Here is a 21,074-nt window from a genome sequence, read left to right as displayed (position 1 = left end):
GCAGACATCTTAAACTCAACATGGGCAAAACAGAACTCATTTTCTATCCCCATAAATCCTCCTCTTTTCCAAACTTCCCCATTTCTGTCAAAGTTTGTGACCTGGGTGTTATCCTGGACGCCACATTCTCCCTCCCCTCCCATAATCAGTGAGTTGCCAGATCTCACAGCCCACCCCTTCTGTCCACTCACAAGGACAACTTTAGTCCAGGCCCATTCCCGTCTCCACTAGATTATGACAACAGCCTTCCAATAGGTCCCTTCTTCAAATGTCTCTTTAAGTCCATTCTACAAATTGCTGCCAAAGTGGGCTCAGGCCCTGATCAAGTGACTCTTAGGCAAACAATTCCACTGTTGCCTGAAGGATAAAACATATACTCCATTGTAAACTCTCCACAACCCGGCCCAACCTGTCTTTCCGCCCTCTTTGGGCATTACTCCCCTTCCTTCACGCTGAGATCCGGCCAAAGGGGCCTTCTTGCTGTTCCTTACACAGGGCAACACATTTTCCCCCTCTGCACTTTTGCGCTGGTGGACCCACGTGCTTGGTGTGTGCTCCGTCCTCGGCCTCAGCTCTGGCTCCCAGAATCCCTCTCTTTCTATAGGACAGAAGTCAAGCGGCATCCTCTGTCCGCCCCTCCTCTCCCGCCCCCTCCAGCCGAGAGTGCTTTCCCTTTCCAACGACCGTTACGACTTGGCTTGTTTTTCACTTTATATTTCCTTATGGTCTTTCCCATTAGAACACTGGCTCAGCACGGAAGAGAGGCTGGGTCGGTCACGTGCGATAGTGGGAGCCTTTGTTAATCGATTGATTCCTACAGCTACTATCACTGTCTATGGGGGTGGGTGGGGGCGAATGGGGAGCAAAGTGCACACTTGTCACGTGGAAGACCTCGTGAGAAGGCCCTTGGCGGGGGGATTCTAGTTCTTTCTGCCGTAAGTACAAGCTAAGGCGGGCAAAGGGCTAAGATTTCGGAGCATTGGGGGTGGGGGTGGGGGGGGCGGGGCGCAGCGTGAGCTACTTTCCTGATTGGTGGCCGCCTTTGGGGAAGGCGGGAAGAGTGTTGAGGGAAAGAGCATTTTGATTGGTTGGACAGGAGCCGGGGAGGCGCGGAGTGACGGCAGTGCGTGCCCTTAAGTGAGCTACTGCGTAGCCTGCGGGTTAGCCTTTCCCCCTTGCTCTTTGGGTCCCTCGGCTTTCTCCTGACCATCTTTTTCTTCCCTATCGGCATCCACCTCGGACGTGGAAGGGCCGCGCGCGCGCTCGCTCGCCCGTGAGACATGGTGCTGAAGGCTGTGTGCGTTTTGAAGGGCGACGGCCCCGTGCAAGGCACTATCTTCTTCGAGCAGAAGCAGGCAAGGGCAAAGCGAGGGGCGGGCGGATGGGTGCTGCAGCCCTTGCCCGGGGGCCGTGTTGGAGCTCCCTCCTTGCCCTCCTCTGACCCTCCCTTCCCCTCCCCCAGCCTGCGCTTCCTCCCCTCCCCCTCCCCACCTGCGCCTCGGCTTCCTTCAGCTTTCCTTCTAGGTCTGCTGTCTTGGGGCGCTACACGCTGCGGAAGGCGGAGGTGAATGGACCTGCGTGGGGCGCGCCTGGAGACTTGGCTCCCCCGGGGGACCCGGGGGCTAACTAGCGGTGCTGCTGCTGAGCTTAAATGCTGAGTCATGGGGGGCGGGGCAGGGAGGACTGGGGTGCACGCCAGAGCCGGGCGTGGGGTTCCCCCCCCGCCCCGCCCGGGGCTGAGGAGCAGGGAGTCGCTTACTTAGCCTTTATTAAGCGCCTACTACGCGCCAGGCGCGGGGGATGCCAGGAAGGGCCCCGGGAAAGTTACAGCTCTCCTGCAGCTCATGCAAACAACTCTGCACAAAGCGAGGTGCCTGCGGAGTAATACTGGGGAGAATCTCGGGGGGGGGGTGGGAACGGTGCTAGAATGAGGGGGGACTTGAATGAAGGAAGGCGGGAGAGCAGGAGGGGGAGAGTTCCAGGCATGGGGGGGGGGCGTGGGGAGATGGGGAGCGACGAGGAAGCCAGGGGGTCAATCACTGGATCAAGGATTTGAGGGAGGGGAGTGAGTACAGTGTAGGAAGGGACCAAGTTAGGCCGGACTTCAAAGGCCAAACACAGCATTTTATATTTTTACCTGGAGGTGAGAGGGGAGCCACTGGAATTACTTTTATTAGGGAGGTGAGTAAAGGAGTAGATCTTCCCTTTTGAGGCTTGCCCCTGAGAAAAGGAAAAACAAGTTCTCGCCATTTTTCTTTGTTTAAACCGTCTTAAATCTCCTAATCCCCGTGGGACGGTTTGGAAACTTTGGTTTTCGGTGGTTTGAGGAGGGCTGAGCATCCACACCCTCTCTCTCCCCTCCGCCTCCTCTCCTGCCCGCCCCGGGCCAGTCTAGGAGCTGCCTGGTGCACCTGCTTTCTAGATGCTCTCCTGGCGCCCCCCCCCCCCCCCCCCCCCGGGGCAGAGACACTGCAGCTCAGCTGAGCAGATAAGAGCAGGTGGAAGTATAAGAAGAGCAGAGATATGTGGGTCAGGGAGTTTAGTCAAATGAACCTTCAGGAATTTGACCCAGTTTTGAGGCTGTTCCTGCTCTTAATCTTACAATCTGGAGTGGGGTGGTGTGCTGTCTACGTTTGAAATGTGCATTTGGATAACCCTAATACTAGTTCTAGAAGGACTAGTGGTATCAATTAAATGAAGTAGTTTGAAAGACTGGACGGGGGCAGGAGAGAGGGGAATGGTTAGGACGGTAGAGTCTAGGTTGTAAAGGAGTTGTGGCAGGTTTCTGGAGGATTGGACGGAGAAGAAAGGGAGTTTGCCCCAGGCATAACCTTTCAAAGGCTGGAGGAAGTAAGTTAAGATAGAAAGTGTTTAGTGTGGTTTGGCAGAGTGTGATAAAAGATTGTAATAAGATTGCGAAGGACTTTGAATGCCAGAGTGTAGGTATTTTGTATTCTATAGGCCACTAATAGGAGTGGCATGGTTAGAGGAGGCTTCTAGGAAGGTTATTTTGTAGGCAGTATGAAAGGGAACCAGAGACACCAAATTGAAAGCTATATTAATAGCTCAGGAGATAGGTAACGAGGGCCTAAATATGGCAGTGAGAATGAAAAGCGGAAAATTGAATGCAAAACACATTGCAGAAGTAGGCATACATAGGTTGGCAACTAGAGGAATTTAGGAGAGAAAAGAATCCAAGATGACACTAGCGTTTAAGACTGGGCACCTGGAAGAACGGTTGTGCTATCAATCGAATGGGAAAACAGAGGAAGAGGGTGGGGTTTCAGAACATTTACAAACTTTCTGAAAGAGGTCCCTCTTTTCATTGGACTAATTTTTTTATCAGTTTTGTTTTTCCATGCTGCTTCTCTCTCTGCCCTTCATCTTCCTTCTTGAGACTACTGATGTATGAAGAAGCCAGTACTTTAAATTCACAATGTTTGAATTTTCTGGAGATTTAAAAAAAATTATGCTTCTTGTACTTTTAAATCCCTGATGGTCATTCTTCATTTCCTAACCTGTTTTATCTTCACAAGAAATCTGTACACTACCAGGTTTGTTTATAGCAGTTTGTTTTGTGGTGGCAAAGAATTGGAGATTGAGGGCATTGTCATTCATTTGGAGAATGGCAGAACAAGTATGTCATTGTGATGGAATGCTTTTGTGTGCTATAAGAAATGATGAGGGAGATGGGGTCAGAAAAACCTGGGAAGACTTAGATGAACTGATACAAAGCTAAATGAGCAGAACCAGGAGCACATTGTATGCCGCAACAGCAATATTGTAATGATGATCAAATGTGAAAGACATGACTGCTCTGTTCAATACAATGACAGAGAGACAATTCCAAAGGACCCATGATGAAAAATACTGTCTACCTCCAGAGAGAACTGATAAACTGCAGATTAAAGTATACTTTTTTCATTTCTTTCTTTCTTTTTGCAACTGGACTAATAGAAATGTTTTGCATCATTTCACAGGTATAATTGGTATCTTGTTGCTTGCCTTCTCAATAGATGGGGAAAGGACTCAAGGGATGGAGAGAATTTGGAACTTAAAATGTTTTTTTAAAAAAGTAATAATTTGAAAATGCCCAAGAAATCTGTAAAGTAATATGTGGTCCCTTCTTATGCACGGGGAAAGTAAGGGGTTGTAGAGGCTGTGACTTGCCCAGTTATGTAGCTGTAAGTAGTAAAGTCCATCTTAGGTTTTAAAGCTGGAAGGCAACTCAGAGATCATTTAGTCTAATTCTTTCATTTTACAGATGAGAATTTACTTGTTTACAAATGAAGCCCAAAGAAGTTACTTGTAACTTACACATGACAGAGGTAATAAGTAGCCGAGCTAAGATTCAAACCAAGATCTTCTGGCTCCAAATCCAGTGTTCTTGATAACATACTATTATGTTTCTCTCTAGAACTTAGGGCTTCTAATTCTTACTTCAGTGTTAGTTATGATTTACTGGTTCTGCTTTCCCAGTTATGAGGATAAGTTTACATTCTATTTGTTGAAATTATGTAAACCACTATGGATGAATGTTTATTTTTTTATAATGGATGTTTTGAATAGAGACTTTAAAAGACCCAAATTATCTAATGAACAAAAATCTCTTGTTTTTTGAATTGAAGTTATATATGTTTTAAGAAGGGACTGGAAAAGTAGGAAAGGGAAGCCATGTTTTGAAAGAGTGTAAAAGCCTAAAAGCCTTTTATATTTACTTCTGATCAAATTTTCATATGATTTCATACTGTCTTTGGCAATACAAAGATGAAAAATTATATAGGCCGTACTGTAAAGAAGCTAATAATTTAATGGGGAAAAAGTTTCATTTTTTTCAATGAACACTTTTTTTCCCTCTCAACCGCCATTCCCCCCTCCAAGTGAACACAAAAAGAAAACCCTCATAACAAATACGCATAGTCAAGCAAAGCAAATTACTGCACTGGACATATCCAAATATAAATAAATAAATATATAAAATTTAGCATCTTGAGTCCACCACTGTCAGGAGGTAGGTAGCATGTTTCATCTGGAATCATAGTTTGTCATGCATTGATCAGATATCTCAAGTCTTTCAAAGTTGTTTTTCTTTATATAATGTCATTATATAAACTTAGATAGTATTATTATATAAAATGTTAAATTATATAAACATAAACTATTATATAAAGTGAGTTCTGCTCACTTTATCTTTAATCAGTTCATGCAGGTCTTAGATTTCTCTGAAATTGTCCCTTTCACCATTTCTTATATTTCCATACTATAACTTGTTTTAGCCATTTCCCAGTTGATAAACACCTCCTTAGTTTTCAGTTTTTGCTACTACATAAAGAGTTGCTATAATTATTTTTGTACATATGGGTCCTTTTCTTCTTCGATTTCCTTGGGGGGTTGGACCTGTTGCTGGAGTAATTCACAGCAGCACCTTTCAACAGTTGTTTTCTGTTTTTTGTCATCTTTTCTAGTCTGAATAGAAGCTGTCACCTCAGACATTCTTTAATTTATATTTCGTTAATGCTTTAAAGCATTTTTACATGGCTATTGATACCTTTGAAAATTGTCTTTTCATAAACCTTTTAACCATTTATCTGTTTGGGAGTAACTCTTGTGAAGAGTTCTCTTTCAACTAAAGAAGAAAACCAAGGAAATCTTCATGGAGGAAGTTATATTAGAACCGAGCCTCGAGGAAGAGAAGACAGAGATGAGATTGCATTCAGTCTTCATGAATGCATAGAAAATAGATAGTAATAAATTGGAAAACGTAGCCTGTGTGAAGTGAAATAAGGCTAGAAATGTAGATTAGAACTAGGTTGTAGAGGTTTAAATGCTTGTATCAATTCCTATTATGCAATAAGAAACCATTGAAAAGTTTTGAAAAAGGGTAAAAAGAAAATGTGGTCAGAACTCTACATTTAGGAAGATTATTTTGGTAGCAATATATATTGGTATGAAAGATGAGAACAGAGCAGTTAGGTAATAAAAGTTCAGGGAAAAGTTAATGAGACCCTGATTTACAGTGGTGGCAGTATGAGCAGAGAGGAGGGGGAATCTTTGTTTGAGAGAGATTGTAGATATAATTGGCAGGACTGTCAAGTGGATTGAATTCTGAAATATTTTTTCTAGCTTCATAAATTGATCTTTTAGAGCCTTTAGTAGAAATTTCAGTGCCCTTTAAATTCATTCTGAGTAAGTTTCTTTTCTCAGAAAGAGAAATCAAGAAATTATATGCTTGCCTAAGTACTTAGTGAATGGTGGTTTTATCAGTGTTTTTTTGCAACAGTAGTACTAACCCAGGAGAGTCACATCTTCAAGACTTTGGGAAAATAGGAAAAGCCCAGGTTTGATGCCCTTCAGTTAATTTCAACAAATGTTTATTAAAGTTTTATTATGTTGCTCTAGGCACTGTAGATAAAAAGACAAAACCAGAAAGGTCTCTGTTTTTTTGTTTGTTTGTTTTATTTTTTGGTGAGGCAATTGGGATTAAGTGACTTGCCCAGGTTCACACAGCTAGTAAGTGTCAAATGTCTGAGGCCTGATTTGAACTCTGGTCCTCTTGACTCCAGGGCCAGTGCTCTATTCACTATACCACCTAGCTGCTGCCCCAAGGTCTTTTTTTTTTTTTTTAAGGTAGCTCACATTTTACTCTATAGATGCGAATCTAGTAAGAAGAGAAATGCAAATCAAAACATGGAATTCCACGTTTTTATCTCACAACCCAGTAAAATTAGCAGACATGACAAAAGATGAGAATAGTTATTGTTGGAGTAGTTGTAGAATGGTAGGCACATTGTGTATTGTTGGTGAAGCTATGACTTTGTACAACCATTTTAGAAAGCGGTTTGGATTTATGCAAATAGTGACTAAAATGTTCATTCCTTTTCAGCTATATTCCACTATTTGACATATACCCCAGAGATGTGACTAATAAAAAGAAAGCCCCAATATACATCAAAATATTTATAGCAGCATTTTTTTTAGCAAAGAACTGGAAATATATATCCATTGATTGGGGAATGCCTACCAAATTGTAATACATGCATATAATAAAATATTACTGTAAAATGATTATAAACAATGAATATGAAGAAACACTGTGAAACAATGACTATGAAGAAAGCAGAACAGCATGTGGAAAAACAGGTGAATTGAAGCAAAATGGAGTAAGAACCAAGAAAATGTCAGTTTGGAACCATTAATAAATTACATGCCACTTGACCCAGCAGTACTACTACTAGGCCTATATCCCAAAGAGATCAAAGAAAAAGGGAAAAGGACAAATATTTTTAGAGCATGTGTGTATGTATGTGTGGGTGGGTGGGTGGTAGTAGTAAAGAATCGGTAACTAAGAGATTGCCCATCAACTGAAGAATGTGAATATTTTATGATATATGAATGGCATGTACATTGCATAGTAGCTAAGAGCTCTGGACTCAGGAATCCCTAAGTTCAGATCTTCTCTCAGACTCTTGCTTAAGCTGTTTGACTCTGAGCAAGTCATAGCCTGTCTTTCCTGGTTTCCTTATCCGTAAAATAGAGATAATAATATATATGTAAATCACTTTACAGAGTGAAATATTCAGAACCAGGAGAGCAGTTCATACAATATCAATGTTGTAAAGACAAGCAACTTTGAAAGACATAACTTTGGTCAGTGTAATGACTGATCACAATTCCAGAGCATCCATAATGGAATGTGCTTCTTGATGGAATCAGGGTGCAGATTGAGGCATTTTTTTTATTTGAAGCAGACAACATAGGAATTAAGTTTTTGCCTAGTAACTCCCCATGGAGGGGAGGTAGTGGAAAGAGAAAAATGTTTTAATTGAAAAAAATTGAATTAAAAATATATGCAATATAAATGGAAAGAAGGATGTCATAATCAATTATTGATTGTTGAATATTTCAAATGTTGGGAAATTATAAGGAACAAGCTGGCCCTAATGGAGAGCTATGAGAAGACATTTCCTTTAACTCCTTTGCAGAACTGGCTTCCACAGGTATGGAAGATTGCATATGTCGTCACATTTTTTTTTTGATATATTGATTAGTTTTAGTGACTTTTTCCCAAGTCCTCTTGTTCTTTAAATGTTCTTTGTTATGGGGATGGCTTTTGGGATAAAGGAGGGAAGTGATACAGTGAGAAATATAGGTGATGTAAAAAAAGATATCCATAAACATTATTATTTAAAAAATAGACTTCATTTCCTTTTTTTTTGGATAAGGCAGGCTTTGATACAGGGGATAAAATGCTGAACTTGGAGACAAATGGGTTCAAATGACTTCTGACTTCATCTATAGTATTTTTTTGTGGGGTTGGGCAATGAGGGTTAAGTGACTTGCCCAGTGTCACACAGCTAGTAAGTGTCAAGTGTCTGAGGCTGGATTTGAACTCAGGTCCTCCTGAATCCAGGACCAGTGCTTTATCCACTGCACCACCTAGCTGCCCCAACTGTAGTATTCTTTATAGTAGAAGGAGCATCTCAAAGTAACCAAAAGCAAAGCAAGAATTATCCCCTTTCCTTCTCATCTCAACCTCCACGCTGGTATATAACTACATTATTCGAAAACCCAGAAAGTTACTATTTAAAAAGTAAACATATCAAGGCTATTCTGCCCTAAACACTTATTTTATATGTGACCCTGTGCAATTAACCTAATCTCTGCAAATCCATAGGATTTATCTTCTAAATCATCTGCTTTGGTGGAGGGAGTTCCCATACCCAGAGATTCCCCATGCTTACAGAAGTACTTCTCTTTTGTGCTCCAGTGGTAGCTCAGGGAATGCCATAAATATAGGATCTTAAATACAGAGCTTGAAGGGACCTCAGAGGCCATTAAGTTCAATCCCCTCATTTTACAGGTGAAGAAACTGAGAAATAGAGAATTTAAATGATTTGACCAGATCACATAGATGATAAGTATACGAGGTAGGATTTGAAACCAGGTCTTCCTGACTCGTGCCCTGTATCATTCAGTAGGCACATCATATGTGTCAAAAATGGCACATCTACCCCCAAAGCTGTAATTGGAAGATGGACTGAAAAGTCAGCCATTGTATGCCATAATCACTTATAGAAAATTAAAATCTCTGAGATGTGAAACTTGACTGTTCTTTCACAAGATTTACTTTATAGCCTTAATATGTTTAATTGTTAAATAGTAACTTTCTGGTTTATCTAATAATACAGTTGTATGCCTGCATAGGGGTAGAAATGATAAGCAAGGAAATGGGTACCCTTGCTTTGCTTTTTTTTTTTCTTTTGCTGGGCAATTGGGGTTAAGTGACTTGCCCAGGGTCACACAGCTAGTAAGTGTTAAGTGGCTGAGGCCGGATTTGAACTCAGGTCCTCCTGCATCCAGGGCCGGTGCTCTATCCACTGTGCCACCTAGCTGTCCCCCTTGCTTTGCTTTTAACTACTTTGACCTGCTCCTGCTGGAAAGAGTATTAGATTTGAAGTCAGATGATTTGGAGTTGAGGTCTGATTGTTACTTGTTTGCCACTTCTCAGCTGCATTAAATCACTGAACTTATTTGAACTTTAGGAAACTTTAGTGGGCCATATGTGTAGAGTGGGAGAAGCAGTGTGGTGTAGAGGAAAGAATGCTGGATTTGGAGTGAGGACTTGGATTCTAATCTTCAATATGCTACTTACTACATGTGGGACCTTGGGCAGATTAAATTTTCTGTGCCTCAGTTTGTCATCTGTAAAATGAGGTTTGGATTAGATAATTTTGGAGGTTTCTTCTACATTTTAATTTGACAAACCTGTGATGGTTGGTTTCTGTTTCATTTTGCCTCTACATCCCCAGTGCCTAGCACAGAGTGGGCTTTTAATGAATTGAATTTTTAAAAGTAGAACATTTGTACTGAGAAGTGATATGTCATAATGTGTAGAAAGCTAGGTTCAAGTCCCAACTCTGGCAAACTAACCCAGAGCAAGCCAGTTCACTTTGGCCATCTGCCTTGGTAAATGGAATCTCCTCATTAAGACTTACCTACACTAATAAATCACAAGTCCACTTAAAGTAAAATATAATAAAACAAAAACCTCATCCTATTTTCTTAACAGTTTCTATGAGAAAAGCAAAAGCAATACATAAATATGAACTATTATTCTATTCCATTTAGAAAGATAAGGAAGTTTGAATTTATCCTCATTTAGGCTCAAGTGCTTGGGAAAGACCTTTTAATTACTCAAAACCAAAACATCTATCTTGTCCTCCACTAAAACAGCACTCCAATATCTTAGGGCATGGATATAACCTTAGTTCTCAGTGAAGTGCTGGGGCAGCGCACAAATCTGGCAGTTGAGGTATGTCAAGCTGGGAGCCTGAGTGAGAACTGATGACTGTTTTGTTTAAGTACCAGTCTAGCTAAGGACAAAAAGTTATAGAGGAGTTGTGATCTGCATTTGTACAAGTGATACCTATGCTAATGAAAGCACAGATTCTTTGAAGTATTGCTACCAATTCCATTTCTAAACAAGTTTGGTGAGTAGGTAGATACAAGTGGGAAGGTTAAATGGGCTTTTTTTTTGTCTATAAGGCACAGCCTTTGCCTTTGCACAAGCAGCACATCTAAGACAACTTGAAAAAGAAAAAAGAGGGGCAGCTAGATGGCGCAGTGGATAGAGCACTGGCCCTGGAGTCAGGAGTACCTGAGTTCAAATTCTGCCTCAGACACTTAACACTTGCTAGCTGTGTGACCCTGGGGCAAGTCACTTAACCCCAGTTGCCTCACTTTAAAAAAAAAAAAAAGAAAAAGAAAAAAGAAAGAAATGGCAGAAGTTGAAGACTGACTTTACCTACCTCTTCCCTACCTTCTACAAGCTTTTGCTGATTCATCATGGGATTTTTGAGGCCTCTCAAGCTAAAGTATTACATATAAATGTATATGCATAATTTAAATGTTGAAATTATGCCAGTCAACGGTTATTCACTCAAGCGTCTGCAGTTTTTGTTTGTTTTTTAAATTTCGAGGTTCTGGCCTGCATGGAAAAGTACAAACTTTAATAATAGTTGTGATAATCAGTTATCTCACATTCATCAATTTTAAGTTATACGACTGCTAATCCTACTAATGAAAAGGAGAGGCTCTGAGAAGTTAGATTATTTAGTTTGAGGTCACAACAACTAATATGTGGTCCTCATGCCTTTTGACTGCTCCTCCCCCATGCCTGGAATATTTTTCTCACTGCCTTCTCTTGGCTTTCTTCAAGACTCCACTCAAATCCCACCTTCTTGAAAAGGCCTTTCCAGAATTGAAGGAATCATCATTAAATTGGGGGAATGGCTAAACAAACTGGCATATGATTGAATGGAATATTAACATGCTATTATAAGAAATGACAAGATGATTTTAGAAAAACTTATATGAATTGATACATAGTGAAGTGAACAGAACCAGAATGTTGTACATAGTAACAGCAACATTGATGAAGGATTGTAAATGACTTAGCTGTTATTAGCAATACAATGATCCGAGACAATCCCAAAGCAATAATGATGAAACATACCTGTTTTCAGAGGAAGAATTGATATTGTTTGAATACATAATAAAGAATGCCATTTTTCACTTTTTCTTTTTTTCTTTTATTTAAATCTTCTACAGAATGACTAAAGTAGAAATGTTTTATGTAATTACACATGTATAACCTATTTATGATTGCTTACCATCTCAGGGAGTGGGAAGGGGAAGTAGGGAGCGATAGAATTTGGAATTCAAAACGTTAAATAAAAATGTTTAAACAGAAAAAAGGTCTTTCTAGGTTATCCACACTGTTAGTGCCTTCTCTCTGAGATTACCTCCCATTTACATTATATCTTGTTTGTACATAGTTTACATGTTGCTTCCCTTACTAGGATATGAGCTCCTTAACTGCTTTTGTCTTTCTTTGTATCTCAGCACTTAGCATAGTGTCTGGCAAGTAGTAAGTGCTTAATATATTCTTGCTGATTGATTAATCGATTGGCAAAACTGGGGACTTGGACACAGGTCAGTGCTCTTCTACATTACACTACATTGACAACAGATAAATCTGTACACATTAAATGGCCTCTTCTTTATGAATCGTCTTTTCTTTTGCCAAGTAGTCCCAGCACTGCAGAGGTTTTCTTTATATTGGATTTTGCTAAAAGGAACCATTTTTTAAACTTTGCTTTCTTCTGACCGATTAACTACTGTATCAATCTTGTCATTATGGCATATGATCATGAGTTAAAATTTAATATAACTTAATCTATAGTTTGGTTTGAAGAATGTTGCTCTGGGTTATCAGGGGAATAAAGTTTTTCTTATTAAAAATGAAAAACCAGAAGGGCTTCTATGTGAAAACAAAAGGAATCTGAAGCATCCTAACGTATGGCAAGAGTTTAGAGGGTAGAGAACTGTCAGAGAAGAACAAAAAGAGAAAAGGAAACAGATAGTTGGTCCCTCTGAAAGAGGAAGGAGCTACTGTTTGTCCACTGAAGAATGATGATCTTAGTTGCCAGAAGATCTCATGTGAGAGATCATCCAGAAAGGGTTAGAGAGAGAGGAATAGTAGTGGTTAGTAACTCCCTCTTCAAAGGTATTGAGGTAGCTATTTGTCCCTTATGTTCTTGGAGTGTATCTAAGACATCATAGTATCTTCCAAACCTGATGATTTAACCAGTTCTTATCATTAATGTAACCACAAATACCAGAAAGAATCAAGGAAATGTAACTAAAGATTATTAAGTCTTGGGCAAAAATGTTGAAGACTGGGAGTATAAATCATGCTTTGATGATTGTTGCCTATTGCAATCAGTGGCTTCAGAAGAGAGGAAGATTGGGAAGTGAACAGCTGGTTAAGAAGTATCTGAGAATAGGATTTGGATTTCTGGAATGCTGCCTAAAGATATAGGAAAGACAGGCTTCTGCTAAGTGATGTAGTACACTGAGTAAGGATGCATTTGTCGGGACTCTTACAAAGCTAAATTGACAAGAGAGGACAAAAACCATATGTATATCCATCAGTTAGATATTATAAAATAGCCATAATGGAAGAAACAGAATTAGCAGGAGACACCCATAAATTTACAGACAAAATCTAGCAAAGAAGCTAGCAATAAAACCCAACGCTTTAGGTGTGTCTGCGGAAATGCATGAGGTACAGGTAACATTTGACAGCATTATTGGAATAAAGCTTTGGAAGTGTATACTTTTGTTCAAAATAAATATGTTAGGTCAAAAGGCAGAGTAATATTGTGTTTTAGAAGATATGTTAAAGAGAGGAAAGCTTAAGAACTAGTGTCAGGGAAAACCTAATGGACATTTGAGTGAAAACAAATGTTAAGTGGTGGTATTGTTGGAGTATAGACAACCTGGATAGAAATATAAATTTTTTTTAAATTTGGGAAATAATCACAACCCTGGCATATGTAAGTATAATAACTATAATTATCTGGAATCTGCTAGAGTCTTCTATCTACCCAAAGCAAAACTGCTAATAATTCTTAATGCTGATCTAATTTTTCAAAATATGCGGTGCAACCAACAAGGAGAAATTTTATTCTGGATCCAACTTTCCCTGTTGAGGAGGAATTCATTGTATGGAAAAAATGGGAACCTTAAGGGAAAGTGATTCATAACCCAGACAGATTATAAGAGCAGATTTGTGAGAAGATAGGTAGCATCTCATGTTTAAAACTCCATTGGGGGGGGCAGCTAGATGGCGCAGTGGCTAAAGCGTTGGCCCTGGATTCAGGAGTACCTGAGTTCAGATCCGGCCTCAGACACTTGACACTTGCTGGCTGTGTGACCCTGGGCAAGTCGCTTAACCCCCATTGCCCCGCAAAAAACCAAAAAAACTCTATTGGGGGGGGGGGGACAGCTAGGTGGCACAGTGGATAAAGTACTGGCCCTGGATTCAGGAGTACCTGAGTTCAAATTCGGCCTCAGACACTTGACACTGACTAGCGGTATGACCCTGGGCAAGTTACTTAACTACCCCAATAGAGGTGTTTTTTGTTTTGTTTTGTTTTGTTTTTTGTGGGGCAATGGGGGTTATCTCAAAAAAACAAAAAGGCAATTGGGGAACTAAAACTTCATTTAGAAAGATGCTTTGGCAAATTCACTTTGGCAACTTTGTGGAGGATGCATTGGAGCATTACTAAGGAATACCAGTGACTCCTAAAATGATGTTCTTGTACCCTTACAAACCTGGCTTTTTTTTTTTTATAAAACCAGAATTTTAGTCTAAAATGATATATTAAGCTTTTTTTTTCAAACTTTTATATACAAAGTCCTCTGTGGTCATTGAATTTTGGAACTGGAAGTCACCACAGGTCATCTTATTCAACACCTTTATTTTATTAAGAATTAAACAGGGGCGGCTAGGTGGCGCAGTGGATAAAGCACTGGCCCTGGATTCAGGAGTACCTGAGTTCAAGTCCGGCCTCAGACACTTAACACTTACTAGCTGTGTGACCCTGGGCAAGTCACTTAACCCCAATTGCCTCACTAAAAAAAAAAAAAAAAAAAAGAATTAAACTAAGCCCTGCTTTTTGAAGTGAATTCAGGTATCTTGACATCAAAACTCAATGTTTTTGCCTTTTCCCTCCATTAATCCTGATGGTTTTAATCTTTCTAAAACTTGTTCACATCCTCTTCTACAAATACAAAATGGCTCCCTAGTGACCATAGTGTAGTTGACTTAGAGATATTTCATACCTGACTTCAAAATTTATTGGTTATTAGTACCATAAGTTTCCTAGCGCAGTATAGAATTACTGTTAAAAATTAATATATCTGGTTAATCAATGAATATGCTATCAATATGCAATTGAACCAAATGAACAAATGAATGTTAATTTAGTTATTTCAAACTAATAAGATCTTTCTCTGCATAAAGGTTGGGGAGCCTGTGGAACTCTCAGGAAGCATTACAGGATTAGCTGAAGGAAAGCATGGATTCCATGTCCATGAATTTGGTGATAACACTCAAGGTAGGTTTTTAAAATCAATGTGCAGGGGGGCAGCTTGGTAGCACAGTGGATAAAGCACTGGCCCTGGATTAAGGAGGACCTGAGTTCAAATCCAGCCTCAAACTGGATTTGATTATTACTAGCTGTGTAACCCTGGGCAAGTCACTTAACCCTCATTGCCCCACCCCAAATTTTAAAAATAAAATAAAATCTATGTGCTGGTTGTTGGGCCACTGTAGTTTGTCAGGAAAATAATATGGAGGGGAAATGTGTTAACCCTAAACTTGTCAGAGGAATTCAAGCACAGCACCATCCCTGTTTTGTCTTGCAATGGATACTTACATAGGCAAAATAAAATTTAAATAAATATTAAAATTAGTCTTATTTGGTTGATGAGAGTGGAAGTTTTAAAAAGCCAACCTTATATACAAAAAGCATAACAGCCCTGGTGATTTGGTTGTCTGAAAACATTTTTTGTCTTTTAGGCGCCACATCTGGCTATTCATCTGTAAGCATCATTCAATAAAGGAAAGTGGGGAGAGGTATCAGAGCTATTTTCTGTGTCACTTTCCTCAGTTTCTCATGTGTGCCTTTTATTCCTTTCATAATATGCATGGTAGACAGAAATGTCCTCAGTCCATCTAAAACAAATGATTCCGTTATTGCTTTAGAATGAGTTGGCTTCTAGTTTGGAATTGGATGAAGGGTAATTGCAAAACTATCCGGAGTGAACTTATACCTTCTAATAAAGCTATCCCTTTTAATTTCACTGTGGAATTTCACCATTAGAAAATTAGCTCAAGTGTTCACTTCAGCAGCACATATACCAAAATTGGAACTATACAGAGATTAGCATGGCCCCTGTGCAAGGATGACACGCAAATTCGTGAAGCGTTCCATATTTAAAAAAAAAAAATTAGCTCAATATAATCAGACATTAGTGTTAAATTATTGTACAGATATTTTGTGTTAGTATTTACTTAGCTATATTGTACTTTTAAATATTTGACAATTTGAATAAGAAAAAGAGTATCAGATAGTTTTACAAGCCAAGCTTAGTCCTTTGAAAAAATTACCTTTCCTTAAGCCATTATCATTTACTTCTTGGCTGTTTTAGCTCTCCCAATGGGAGATTACATGGTTCTGCTTAGTGGTCAATGTTATACCATGTCCAAAGTTAATAGAAAAGCCTTAATGAGAAAAGCTGTAGCTTAGGTGTTAGTGGTTATTGGTGACTTAGAATACTCTTGTCTCAACTAAGCAATGGGAATAATAGCTGCTTACTCCTGAACATAAGGAAATGTGTTTTCCCTTCCTACCTTAGTGGCAGACAGTTCTTGTCCAATTCTCTGCTTATGGGAGAGATGTGGTCAACTTTCCTTTAAACTAGCTCATTCTTTGGAAAAGTATAGGAACCTTTTGCCTTCTTGGCACTTTGATTTCATGTCATAACTTTATTTTACATGTAAATGCCCATTAATGTAATAAGAATTACCTAAAATTAAACGATACAAGGAATTTAATAATTCCTACTTTATATACCAAGCAACTACTCAAGTTATATTTGTTGTTGAGTTGTTTCAGTCGTTGTTGGACTCCATTTCGGGTTTCTTGTAAAAGATTCTGGAGTGGTTTGCTATTTCAAGTTATGTTAGTGTAGGGGAAAAAACGCAATAATTTTGGGTTAGAAAAGATCATATAGGGGCAGCTAGATGGCGCAGTGGTTAAAGCACTGGCCCTGGATTCAGGAGTACCTGAGTTCAAATCCGGCCTCAGACACTTGACACTTACTAGCTGTGTGACTGTGGGCAAGTCACTTAACCCCCATTGCCTAAAAAAAAAAAGAAAAGAAAAGAAAAGATCATATAATTTATGGTATAGTTAATAGAGAGGGATTAGACCAAATGGAATTGTGAGACAATATTCAGTCTTGAGATAATAGTTCTTGAAGATATGGTTTCAGTAAAGTTAATGTGTTCAAATGATTTTTAATAAACATCTGTGCTTTCATTTGAATAGAAAACAAGTTTAGAAACAAATTTTACTTCCTTAAAATTGTGACCGGTATCTACCTTTTTTGGATCACATAATTACCAAATGTTGAAGTAAAAGTATTTGAGAGGAACTTGGTAAGAAAGTTGAAGGTTTTTCAGAAAGAAACCATATGGTCTTTTCTTCCTAATAGAAGTTTGATATTTAGACTCAAACTTAAAAAAGGAATTCTACATTTTGGTACCTAAGTTTTGGTAGGTAACTAATACACAATTGATTTTAGATAATTCTATTTCAGTAATTTTGCTTGTGAACAATTTGTGTAATTAGACCTTTATAGAAGTAATAATTTATTTTGAGGTCTTGATTGATTATAGTCTTTAATTATTTTTACTAACAGGATGTACCAGTGCAGGTGCTCACTTTAATCCTCATTCCAAAAAACATGGTGGACCACTGGATGAAGAAAGGTGAGTGATAAAAACTGTCAGGTTTACTGAGGTCTCTTGATTTGCAAAATGAGAGTTGGATTTAAGCATCTAAGGTTGTTTCTATGATCTTACTTTGTAGACCTAACATAATGGTGAATTTCCACTTAGCCCTAGCATAGCAGCAAAAATACATCATTCCCTGCCCCTCCCCCCATTTTCAGTGTAGTGCTGGGGGCACTAAAATGTTCACAAATGGGAGCACAAATTAAGAGGGCTTTGTTTTTATCATGTTTATTTAATACAGAACACAATGTTAAATGAAACAAATAGAGGAAATGACATGAATATATAGTATTGTCAGACATTAGAATAAACCAACCACCATTTTTAAAGCATGGGAGAGGGAGGAAATCTGTGAACATCAAGGCCTAATTGATGAAACTACTTAATACCATTCAACCTGGATGAAATTTCCAATTTCCACTTTTTCCTGAGAATCTTTTAGGAAAAGTAAGTGGTTTAAAAGGAAAATAGTTACAAGGTTCAGTCATGTAAGGACTGATTTGATATATCAGGGTGAGAACCTTAATAATTCACTACTTCTTATTCATAGGATAAACTAAACTATGATCAATAGTTCCCTTTCTTGGTTATTGGGAAGAATCTATACTCACTCTTTACCATTTCCCCTCCTTCCCCCCCAAAAAAAAAACCCTTCCACCAATGTTACTTTGTTTTTTTTAAAGTAAAGTTTGACTAGATTAGTCGAAGATTTTTTTTTTATATATATGGATTGCTAACTAATTACCATTGTTTGATCAGTGCGTATTTGACCAAATACAATAGGTAATTTCATCCTGGCAGATAGGGTCTGACTTCAAACTTGGAAACACTTGGTTGGAACTGATTCCTTGTTTGTGATCCATAGGCATGTTGGAGACCTTGGCAATGTGACTGCCAACAAAGATGGTGTGGCAACAGTGTGTATTAAAGATTCTCTAATTGAACTTTCAGGACCAATGTCTATCATTGGCCGTACTATGGTGGTAAGTATTAAAATATCAAGTGTTTGTGCACACGTGCACCTTTCCTAATACATATAGGCCTTGTGGCCCTGGGTTTGTCATTTAACCTTGGAATGCTCTAAGCAGCTCTCTAAAACTATAAGGTGCTGACCTGCATCATTAAAGGGAGATTCTTCATACACAAGTCTAGCTACCCTAACACTTAAAGATTCTTAGTAATGAGACTGAGACCCATGTTTTAACTTGTTTTTATACTTAAGCAATTAAAATTATGCTAAATTCAATGCTCATAGTGAAAGGGAACAAAAACAATGACCTTGGTCACTGTGCTATAAAGGTTAAATGCTAATTCTTCCCCATTATCAGTTAGAGGTAAATTGTTAAAGTCTTAGAAAATTAAACATTTGGGAATTTTTGAATTTGGGGTGGGAATAGGGGTAGAAAAGAGAACTGACTGCCTGGATCTGAATTAAAATACCAAGTCATTTTGAAATTTTAGGGATCTAGTATCTTTTTTTTTGGTGAGGCAATTGGGGTTAAGTGACTTGCCTAGGGTCACACAGCTAGTAAGTGTTAAGTGTCCGAGGCCGGATTTGAACTCGGGTCCTCCTGACTCCAGAGCTGGTGCTCTATCCACTGCACCACCTAGCTGCCCCGGATCTAGTATATCTTAATACCATAGTTGCTTTAATACCCAAACAACTCAAATATTAAGTTTTGCTATTTGATCTGCCAATATTCAATTCCTTCCCTTCCCCCCCCCCCTTTTTAAAAAGTCTTTTGACTGCATAGGTTGCCACATGGCTCAAAATAGGGGGAGGTGCTAGTTCATTTCACTTCTAGGAGGGGAAAAAAACCCCTATATTGATATAGTTAAATGTAAGAAATCAGAATGAAAAATATTATTTAAGATAGTTTAGGAGATATCTCTGGTCACTGTTCCGCTATGCTGTCTTAACATTTTGATAGAATTTGAGCCCAATCTTGACTTGTTCCCTCAATTTGTATTTGATATATAGTGCAAACAGTATTAGAAAATCATTATAATTTCTTTGGTATTATGGAAGTCTAGGATCAATATGCTCTAGATTTTTAGCTTGTTAATTTCTTTTATTATAATAGCAAACTCTCTAGGACAGAATTTTATTCAGGTATACCACAACACAACCTATAACATAAATCCTATTAAATGTTACAGGCTTGTTTTCCTAAAAAAGTTACTGTATATATTTAAGTGTTCATTAATCACTAAAGGTTCACTTGACATGCCCCTTGACCTATGTACATGAGGGTCTTACCTCTCAGGGATTAGGGAAGAAAAAAAATAACGTGTGTAGTAGCCTCTTAGGACATAGTTTAATTTTCTTAAACTGCCTTTTTTTAACTTTTTTTTTTAATTAGATCCACGAGAAAGCTGATGACTTGGGCAAAGGGGGAAATGCAGAGAGTGAAAAGACGGGAAATGCTGGACCTCGCCTAGCTTGTGGCATAATTGGGATTGCTAAGTAAATCATTTTCCTAGGATATAGCTCAGGTACCTAGGAATAACAAAGATGTGGATGATTACATGTAGAAATATACTTGGCAAGACCATTAAAGACTAATCTTAAGTCAAAGCTTGTGTGAAACTTTAATTGCTTTGTTCAGATGTCTCCAATGCAGATTTGTATAAAATTTCATACAACCTATAATTAAAATGCAGCAGTGACTGTGGAATATTGTTTTTGGGAATTAAACTTAAGTTGTCTGGTGTAATTTTGTTTGTTTAAACTTACCAAAGTTTAAGGCTGGTCTCAAACATTAGATATGCAAACAAATGTTTCTTGAAAGTGAGCTATGTTGGAACAGTTAATAGAATTTAGCTCCCTTAGGCCTTGGGAAAGTTGCTATCAAGTATCACTTGCGTGGCAAATTTAATGAGTCAAGACAGGGATATGTGTATTATTTATAACTAATTTTCTTAAAAAACAAACAAACCCTGAGAAACCTGTTTCTAGCAGCTGGCTCATAATGGACCATGTTTAGGTCCAATAAAAGGATAGTTTTCTTGGACAAAGAGTGTATATATATATATATATATATATATATCCTCCTGCCATGGCTTAAGACAAGATAATGTGGTGTCCTAGCATGAAACAAACAGCTTTTAAATAACAGGTGGCAAAATTTCTACTTTTGTGTAAAAATCTCCATTTATTTACAGTTGGTTTAAGCCAAAATCTAACTCTTAAAACCATATTGGCTAAGAGTTAAGAAACTTACCTGCCAAGTTAGCATTTTTTTTCCTTTCTTCCAGTCATGCCTTAGATACGTGTGCCCAGGGAGCCCAGTACCTTTTATATAATAAAAACTGAGATTGGCACATTCTGATTCCAAGCTCTTTCCATAAGGTAAAATGCTGCAGCATCCCACCCCTGCAAGTTAGTTGTTTAACTAAATTAAAAACACTGAAGTGGAGTGTTATTTCTGGGTTTTTTAGCCTTTATGCCTCCTTAGTTATTTTTTTCTCTCCCCCCAAAAGTGGTCTGTATCCCCTATCTCTTAATCCTGTTTACATTATGCAACTTTTAAAATGAAATGTATTCAAGTCAAGGTTTTGAATGAAATGCAAATAATGGTGACAATAAAATTTAGAAAAACATAAACTGACATAAATCATAGGGTGAATACCTTGGCAGAGA

The 21,074-nt window shown here is 38.6% G+C and overlaps 1 protein-coding gene and 1 non-coding gene across 4 annotated transcripts; both read left to right on the top strand.

Annotated features, from left to right (window-relative positions):
- Positions 1–1,120: 1,120 nt before the first annotated feature.
- SOD1 (superoxide dismutase 1) lies at positions 1,121–20,009 on the top strand. 3 transcript variants are annotated; one of them, XM_043993033.1, is made up of 6 exons: positions 7,060–7,140; positions 7,983–7,997; positions 14,873–14,966; positions 17,338–17,407; positions 18,297–18,414; positions 19,795–20,009. In XM_043993033.1, the coding sequence occupies exons 1-6, from the start codon at positions 7,075–7,077 to the stop codon at positions 19,900–19,902; spliced, it is 471 nt and encodes a 156-aa protein (XP_043848968.1). In that variant the 5' UTR covers positions 7,060–7,074; the 3' UTR covers positions 19,903–20,009. The 3 variants fall into 3 exon arrangements, with proteins under 3 accessions (XP_043848969.1, XP_043848968.1, XP_043848967.1); XM_043993032.1 differs by having other exon boundaries at positions 7,112–7,140; positions 7,925–7,997; XM_043993034.1 differs by lacking the exons at positions 7,060–7,140; positions 7,983–7,997 and adding an exon at positions 1,121–1,355.
- Positions 15,748–15,851, top strand: LOC122752184. Its single transcript, XR_006355977.1, has one exon. It is a non-coding gene; the product is annotated as a U6 spliceosomal RNA (small nuclear RNA).
- Positions 20,010–21,074: the final 1,065 nt, after the last annotated feature.

Source organism: Dromiciops gliroides, chromosome 3 (assembly GCF_019393635.1).
Source record: "Dromiciops gliroides isolate mDroGli1 chromosome 3, mDroGli1.pri, whole genome shotgun sequence".
NCBI classification, from domain to species: Eukaryota; Metazoa; Chordata; class Mammalia; order Microbiotheria; family Microbiotheriidae; genus Dromiciops; species Dromiciops gliroides.
The sequence above is the reverse complement of the archived record's forward strand: the minus strand, read 5'-3'. Positions and strand labels throughout refer to the sequence as shown.